This window comes from Chelon labrosus, assembly GCF_963514085.1.
Source record: "Chelon labrosus genome assembly, contig: SCAFFOLD_316, whole genome shotgun sequence".
NCBI lineage: Eukaryota > Metazoa > Chordata > Actinopteri > Mugiliformes > Mugilidae > Chelon > Chelon labrosus.
The window spans coordinates 1-9,080 of NW_028181745.1; the positions used below are offsets into that span (position 1 = coordinate 1).

The 9,080-nt window shown below is 43.7% G+C and overlaps 1 protein-coding gene across 1 annotated transcript; it reads right to left on the minus strand.

Annotated features, from left to right (window-relative positions):
• Positions 1–709: 709 nt before the first annotated feature.
• Positions 710–8,278, minus strand: LOC311509725 (serine/threonine-protein kinase PRP4 homolog; the record flags this gene model as incomplete). Its single annotated transcript, XM_084575148.1, is given in 18 exon segments — positions 710–1,819; positions 1,821–1,844; positions 1,846–1,929; positions 1,931–2,002; positions 2,149–2,235; positions 2,366–2,517; positions 2,588–2,702; positions 2,791–2,944; positions 3,036–3,173; positions 3,297–3,444; positions 3,651–3,741; positions 3,883–3,956; positions 4,984–5,185; positions 5,283–5,364; positions 5,736–5,894; positions 6,109–6,282; positions 6,574–7,712; positions 8,195–8,278. Coding segments are annotated over 18 exon segments (3,003 nt in total), but the record flags the coding sequence as incomplete, so codon positions are not given.
• Positions 8,279–9,080: the final 802 nt, after the last annotated feature.

Here is a 9,080-nt window from a genome sequence, read left to right on the forward strand (position 1 = left end):
AAGATAGGAGATATAAAAAGAGTAATTCTGCACACACTCACTTTAAATGAATATAAATCTAAGTCATCGCATGATCAAGCCATGATGAATTATTATTATAACTAAACACAAAGTTCCAGGATCGGTAAGGTCAATCATGAAGCATAGACAGTGATTCTGATGCCCTCTTCTGATCGTCACAAGAAATGACACTAGAAGCTCAGAGCTACGCTGCGTTTGAATTTGATAGCAGTTGTAAATTAAGTTCCACTCAGAGCAGTCACGTCGTCGTCACTTTGCCGAGATTAAAGCCGCCAGCGCACCGATTCCTTCACTCCGACATCTTTACCGGTCGTTATTCCACTACAGCCCACACGTATTTACAGGCCTCTTTAGGTCGACAACCCATCAGCGCCTATCAGCAGCCCTTTTAGTGCTCAACACGCGAGCAGAGAGAGATCTTGGATCATTCGCCTCGACTTTCCAGATGGAGAAAAATGGGGATCTTTTCGAAGCCTTCCATTATGCTTTTTAGGGAGCTCAACACAAGTGCAATCACATGATGGAAATGAAGGGTAGGGATAGACTTTCCACTGGATACAAGAGTTTTTACTTTTGATGCTCAGAGGCCGGAGCGCCTCAACAAATTTTACCCCCGTAATGTTGCACCGTTGTTACACTCACTTGCCATCTTAGATCTTATCCAGAGTGCAATCCGTTCCCATGTTCTCTACTTACCCAGCTTCATTAAGTTATTGATAAACAGTGTATTATCAGATCCAAATGAAGAAAAGGGGGTATGGTATACAATAGGAAACATTTTATTACTAAAAACTTGTCTCATACTGAAGGTGCTCTTTCAGCGTTTCCACAAACTAATTCTTTATTGAAATCACAAGATTTGTTTTTTTTTTTGTTTTTTTTAAACCACTTAATGGAAAGAAATCATACATGAATTGACAGTAACTATGACTATATACAACAGTGGGAGAGGAGGGGTAACAGGTGTGGCTTCAACAGGCCAGCATTGTTTGGTGTTTTAACACACTAGGCTCGTACAGGAGGCACTTGAATGTGAGAGCCTTAAGAGCCAAGACCAAGCCAGAGGGGGAGGAAGGTAAAAAAAAAATAATACATGAACAGAAAACAATTACTACCTGCTTTGAAATTAAAAAAAAAAAAAAATACTCTTGTTCAAGGAGTACATAATATGCATCTATTCCTTCAGCTCAGACTTCAAGGCCTGAAGACTTAGTTGGGGGGAGGGGTTTGTGTGTGGGACACTGATGCACATACAGAGCATTTACAGAGGCCTGCACCACAGTAATCTAGAGCACAGAGGGTGCACATTCAAGAGCATGCATCGCCCCCACAATGAGCAATGCTGGCTAAAAGAAAAAAAAAAGAAAAGGTGTATTTAGACATCTGACACTACGACAAAACTCAACTGTCTGCTGCTTCAGATTGTTAATGCAATAGACATACAGTATTTACAGGAATCATTTTTCTTTTAAACATCTGTCACTCCAATGCCAGTTAAATTAAAAAAGAAAAGTCTGTAACTGCATTGCGGTTATGAGGGGAAGTTTACGCCAATAATCGCAAAATCGTCAAGAATGGCTACCATTTCAATTATCTATTTACATTAAAACACAATTATGTATCCATAAACAAAATGATGTAAAGGAAGAACAAAAATCAACGACATTCTGAACAGAAGTCTGTGAGTCGGCTGCTTCGCTGCAGAGTCCCTGTCAGAGCTGGTTTAGTGGTTGGTTCTGTCCGTCCGCTCTGGGAGTGTGTGGCGTTCAGGGTGTCAGATCTTCTCCTGGATAAAAGGGGTGCTGCAGAGCCTGGTTGATGCTGCATGCGTTTGGCTGGGTCCAGCATCAGCGTGCCATCCAGCAGGTCCTTCAGCTGCATAACCTTCTTCCTCTGGTCCTCGGGCAGTGCGCTGGCCTCCTATCATGTCCGCCAGCAGGTCTTTGGTGGGGTTGATGGTGCTCATCACCGTCACCTTCTCCTGATCGGGGCAAAGCGACATAAAAATTCAAGGGAATGCAAGTCAAATTATTTTAACTGCTCATCAATTTTCGGATTTAAACCACTAGTACATGTTAACTTTCCTTAGGTGAATATGTGCCGTCTGAGAAAGACTCAACGCCTTACCCTTTCTGTCACTTTGTCTACTTCAATGTACAGGAAGTTCAAATTCTGATCGAAGTGCTGGTCTTTGAACAAGCCTTTCCGGATCATCTGAGGAAAGAATGCACAACATTTCATCAGTCCTGACGTCTTGAACGCTGCAAGGAATAGCAACACATCTCACTTCATCTAAGAAAGAAACAATCGCTGAAGGAAATGAAACTATATGATGTAATTTCACCTTGTTGGGCATTTTGCCCTTGAGGTCCATAGCGAGCTTGATCATGTGATTGTTGGAAGATCCGGGGAACAGGATTTTGCCGGTGTAAAGCTCGTACAGAGTGCAGCCGACAGACCACATGTCGATGCCGTAGTCGTAGGGCTTTCCTATGACTGAGGAAGAAACGGTAAGTGAGTCTAAATTGACAAGTGATTAATTAACAACACAAAGAGTCCAACTTACTGATTTCTGGAGCCCTGTAAAATCTGCTGACCAGATATGGAGTGATGTCATTGTCGGCGACGTGCGACGCAGAACCAAAGTCACACAGCTTCAGGATGGTCTTTGACTCGTTCACCTTTAATAGGACAAATGAATTACACATGAGACTGCCGCTACGGTCATTCTATAACCCAGCTAAAGTTTAGAGAGGTTTTTAATCATACCAGGATATTGTCAGGCTTGATGTCAGCGTGGAGGATGTTGCATCGTTTGAGCAGCTTGAGGGCCAAGAAGAGCTGCTGGCTGTAGGAACGCACAGCTTTGATGTGGAGCCCAACGTCTTTACCGTACTTCTTCAGCACCTCTCGCAAATTCATACTGCAATGAAAAACAAAAAATGCAATCAAAAGTGTGTTCATCGGACAAATACCGCAGTAATACTCATAAATCAAGCCAATCTTCTCAGTACCTCAGAGGCTCAAATACCAGACAAAGATGCTGCTTGTGGTAGAAGTGCCTGAAAAGTCGGAGGCAGTGGAACTTGTCGTCGGGGTCAGCGTCGTTCAGCTTCTTGAGGAACTCTAACTCTTTCAAACCCGTCTTCTGCCTGTTCACCGGAAATAAATACATGTTGTTATCAGAGTATTTTCTGTATTTTAAAGTTGTTTATAAATGAAACGCCGACATTCATGTAATGATCGCCGACTGTATGTGGTGCGATGTGACTCACATGAGCTCGTTGTTTCGGATGATCTTGACTGCCACCTCCTGGCCGGCTCTGGCAGTGTCCCTGGCTCTGATCACGTTGCTGAACACACCCTGGCCAGTGTAGCCATAAACATCATAGCGCTTGTCCAGTGTCTCTCCAATATTAACACCTAAATAGCACAGCGTTTTAAACAGGGCAAAGGACGAGCTTCAGCTTAAATCTAGACGTGATTAACACACTCAGATTGCAGACAGCGTAAGTAAAAGTGTCTTACAGTTGTGATATTAGGCAAGCCTTAGCAGGCCTTCATTCTAAAACAGTTCAAGTGAATGTTAGGGGGTAATCTGCAATTAACAAGGACTGAGATGCACTTACGGTAGTAACCCTCAGCATCAGTCCAGTTGTCCCTGAGGTTGGGGTTCTCCTTGAAGTCCTTCCCTACTCCTGCTGCTCTCATCCTGGCACTCTACAGAAACAGCACAAAAAAAAAAAGAGGTCAGTTTTTTGCTGGTGTTGGAGTTTCCTGTGAATTCCCACTCTTCTGCAATACCAAACTAAGTCAGTCAACTACATGCTTAAAGAGGAGTAGTGAGCAGTGTTTACTTACATCAAAGTCAGCAGCGAACATGTCATCCGACTCTGTAAACATGTCGGGGGCTGAAGGCTTCTTTGGGTTGGCTCCTGAAAGAAGAAGAAAATCAACAAAACGCAGGAGAAGTTGAGTTTCTGCTCATACACCATGTTGTAAGACAGTAAATCTGGAACATGTGTTTGGTTCACATACTCTGCAGAGATCAAAACATGCTGCAGGTGGCAGAGACACCCAGGCTTTGGATTACAAGCCAGCAACTGAATGAACACATGACAGAAAGAAAGAAAATTAAAAACCCCTGCATCACAAAACCCTCGCACACAGATCAAGCCATATTAAATACCATTTCAGTCTCTTACAGACTTGTGTACTTTGGCCAGGCTTCAACACATGTCCATGTGTTCATGTAAATTCATTCTGAATAGAAGTGCCAATATTAATGCGTATCTGCAGTTCAATTTTAAAGGCAGGGAAAATGTTACCAATCAGATTTCACTGTTATAAACTGACTTTCTTTTTTTTTCTACTGAGGAAACTGCAAGTTCAAAAGAGGCCATTTTGAGTCTATAAAAATCAAAGACAGAAAAGTGAGAAAAGACGATACATAAGCTTGATATTCCTTAGAGGGGGAGATCTTAGAAAGCTTTTTAGATTCTGCTCTCCTCTGTGTCCTCAGAAAGCTGCTCCCCTCAGGTGATCAAGTAGCACAAATGCAGTGACTCATGTGTGCTTTCTACAGATTTAAAAGCTTTAGTTATATTCTGTAGTTACTCAACTCTGTCATATTAATGTCTCCTTTGCAACCTGTCTGGTTAGGCTTCAGAAAATAACATTTCAGATAGAAATAGCTTTTAAATTAATTAGATTTTTTTTTAGATTTGACCAATATTCACTGATTTGATATCATGAGTATGTCTAGTTTAGGACAATGATCAGTATGCATGGCAACTTCTCAATAACTGGAGGGAAAAGTGTGCATCAGAATATTCCACATGCCTCCAGGAATATTGATCGCATATTGACACTTGCAGTGAACTAGGGAGGGCCCATGACTGTGAGGTTCATTCAGTTGGTCTTGTATGCCTACGGAAATAATAATTCAGACCAAAACATTACCGTCTTTCTCCTGGGCGATGAGGTTGTGCTTGGCTTTGATGCTGGCCTCGAAGGTGTTGAGGTTCTCGCGTTCATACTCCTTCACGTCGGCCGCTACTCGCTCCAAGATGTCGTCAGGAGAGGGCGAACGGCTGCGCGTGCTGCTCTGGGGGCTGCTGGGCTCGGAGATCATGTTGGAGTCCTCGTTCCCGAGCTTGTATTTCTGTACAGAGGAAGGAAATGTGAAGACACATTTTATTTTTCATTTTAGCCACAATTACTGAAACGGCAGATCTGGATCAGCATGGGTTTAAACAGACCTGGACGATGGCTAGGCGCTGCTGGCGGCGCTGTTCAATGAGAGCTTCTTCGTCTACCTCCTCACCGTCGAAGTCCTCCAACCTGCAAACATAATACAGGATTTATATTATAATAGGTCACAATTTCCTGGTAATGGATCACGACTAAAGAATCTGAAGTGGAACATCAGCTACTGATGGTAGACTCAATTCCCATTTTATATCTAAAACTATTTTCTTTTAATTCATTACCTTCAAGCAGTTGCTATAACAAAGCCTAGCCCAATGACTGATTCATTGTACATCCACAATAATGGCTTACCTTTTCTTTAAACGTTATCCTTTAATCAGAATTACAAATTAGCCTGGACCACATCTTCGTATCGTTTCAAATATTTCAACAGAACCATTTTACAGTATGAGTTGACATTTTACACACAGAGACCAAAAGTGCAAATATTTCATTTCACTCACACTTCTTCCTCTGAGGATTCCTGGTCGACCTTCATGCCCTCTGAAAGGCTGCCCTTAAACTTGTCTTCATCTCTGCTGCGCCTTCTCCTTCTATCCCGATTGCGGGACACTGAGCGTCTATACTGTCGAGGTCTACCATACCTGTCTCTCTCCCCAGACCTGATGGCACAGATCACAATAAAGAGATCATTCATTAACTCAAAAAGAATCAAAGCTGAAAGAAAAGGTCTGTGAGATACCAAATGCGGAAAAAGTTCCACAGAAACAATACACAAAATTTAAAGAGAGAGTTTCCCTCTGATTATGTGAACTGCTTTGGAGCAACACAGACGAATATCTCTCTATAGTAGAGTGGAAAGTGAGCTCCCATCACCTGTGTCTCAGTGGAGACCTGCTCCGTCGCCGAGGGGAGGAACGGGAGCGTCGTCGTGGAGATGGAGACCTCCGCCTTAAAGGTGAGCGACTGATTCGTCGCCAAGAGGGTGCTCTGGGACTGTTCTCTCGTGATCTATCTCTGCCTGGTCCTAAATCTGGCCGTGGGCGCTTCCTGCAGGAGCAAGAGTGTAGAGTGACTTTGAGATACAGGATTCAGTGAACAACAAAAGAAAGTGAAACAAACACACCATAAAGAAAGTGAACAGACATGCTGAGGTCCTCTGCACAGGAACGTAAACGGCAGATAACTCAAAGCAAAACTCTATCACTGATCACAAAACCTCCAAGACAAAGGTTGCGTAAAGGGACTTTCAGATATCTGTTTTCATATTTTCTTTCAGCCTTATCACCTTATGCAACTTATTCTTGCATCATTGAGGAAAGTTAGAAACTATTCACTAACCTCATTGGTGAGTCCTGCCTGTCAGCATCCCTCCTCCTGACGTCTGGTGAGCGGCTGCGGGGTCTCCTGGGTGGAGACCTTGTTCTGGATGGAGAGTGGCTCTGTTTTGATGTCCTGTCGGCGGCGCCAGCCGAGGGGTGGCGTGCATCTCTGTGCCGAGGAGAAGCACTGCGTTTCCTTGCTGGGCTGACGGGACCTCGTCTATGAGGGGAGCGATTCTCTTTTCCCGATGAAGCATCTTTGGATGGGGACTTGGCTGGCCGTTTGTCCCTGTCAGCTTCTGAGCGACTTGGCCGTTCTCGTCCAGTAGATCCGGACCGTCTGCCCGCTCTTTCCTGGTTTGGTCTGTCGTCCCGTTGCGGAGAGGAACGTTTATCAGCGCGGCTGACTTTCTGCTCTGCTCTAAAGCTGGACGGAGAGTTGGACTTCCTTCTCTCCTTGGACCTATCAGTGCTATCTGAATGCTTCCTGTCTTTCGACCTGCTCCTGCCTCGGCCTCTGTCTTTAACACCAGTGTCCTTGCTGCTTTTGGTCACCTTGTCCTGCTTAGACTCCTTGCCAGGCCTGTCTGCAGACTTACTCCGACTACGACGCTTGGAGGCTGATTTACTAGCCTCTGTTGAGTCCCGTCTAGATTTCCCACTTTTCCCCGCTCTGGGAGAGATGGGTTTACCTGAGCTGCCCCTCTGACGCTGTTCTCCATTCCTGAACCTCGCATCTCCATCCTCTTCTGACCCAGAGTTATAACCCTGAAGGATCAAACCCATGCCAGACTGAACTTTGCCCTCCATCAGCTGGCTGTCCAGCTCAGCTTTGATCATGGCCCTCTGCTTCTCCAAATCCTCCAGCAAGGCCCTGTCATCCAGACTTGGATTTCCAGAGGAGGGAGAGGATTCGATTTTTCTATGGGCGGAGGAGCCAAAGAGGGCGGCAGCAGCAGAGGGAGAGGAGCCCTCTTTGCGTTTGTGTTTCCTATGTTTGTGACGATGCTTGCGTTTGCGGTCCTTGTCCTCATCAGAGGCATGTTTGTGCTTTTTGTGCTTACTACGATGCTTGTGTTTTTTCCTCTTATGTTTACCGCTGCTGCTGTGATGCTTGGACCCCTCCTCTGTCTTCTCACCGTTGGTTTCAGCCTCCTCCTAGGATATGAGCACATTAACATAGCAATTAATTCAGGTTATAATTAATAACTGAACGATTAGATGTGTTGTGAACATAGCTTTAGCCTTTTTCCCTCAACTTAGAGTATGGTTATATCTTGAATTTTGTAGTTTTAATTGAGCCCTGTCTGTCCTCATGGTTTGGTTTTAGGTTCTCTAACCCAATCCACAAAATTAAACAAACTTTCTTCAGGAGAAATTATATTGTGAAGGCAAACAAGTACCATTAAATGTGTTTTTAAGAATCTTGTGAATTTAGCTGGGCAGAAAGCTGCCACATATGACAGACTACTTGTCGTTTCATTTGTTTGCAGACATGGAAAACCGCAGCTTAACAACAACACAATTTACACTAATGCGGTTAATTTAACTTTCAGTCAGATTTAAGGTAAAACTTTTAGATCTGAATAATGACATCATACCACTGAAGATATTTAGGTCTTGCTCTTGTCCACCCCTACCTCTTCCTCCTCTTCCTCCTCGGACACGTCTCCGCTGTCCTCATTCCCACTTCTTTCTTGGCTCTCCAGATCCTGCTTCCTGTTTCATAAAGAACAATATTAAAAGTTGCACAGGCAACAGCACAAATGAGTGTTTATACGGAAAGATTATTCATCTGAAAAAGAACTGCACGAGAATTTAAATAGACTATGATTGCGTTTCTACTACATTCATTCAGTGAAGCTGCAACGGCAATCTCTGGCCTTATAGTTACCACAAATAAAACTGCTTACGATGAGCTCTGCACAATGAGGCACCTTGCACTGCGGCGTAGGAAACACTGAACAGCCGTTTCCTTACAGTTTCACTCTGGTTCTAGTTTCAAGCAACTTAATCGAAACCAGCAGTTTTAAGACGAGAGCTCTAACTCTAGACACTTTGACTGATACCTCCCTATATTCATTTATGCAGTATATCACAAATAAAAACTAATAATAAAGTAATCAATGCAGTAAGTGATGATGGCCATACAACTAAAAGCTGTCAACCTGGGCACCAGCATCTACAGCCATTGTTAAAAAATGCAACGCTCTTAGCATGTGCTACATAACACACACACACACACAGAAGCTATTGTTTATCGTATTAATATGCTCGTATTGTTTAAATAAACTTCACAACACTCTACTACTACACTCGTGGCGGCGTACTCAGCATGAACTTGAAGCTATCATCACCCAGTGGGCAGCATTTCAGATCACCGTGAGCACAATAGTTAACGTTGGATAAACCGCGGTTACGTAATGCGCTCAATTTAGCAAGCAGCCATGGAAACGCTAAGCAGTGACTAACACACACAGAACATTAATGTATCCTCAAATAGACTTCCATCCGTCTTGAGCTCTT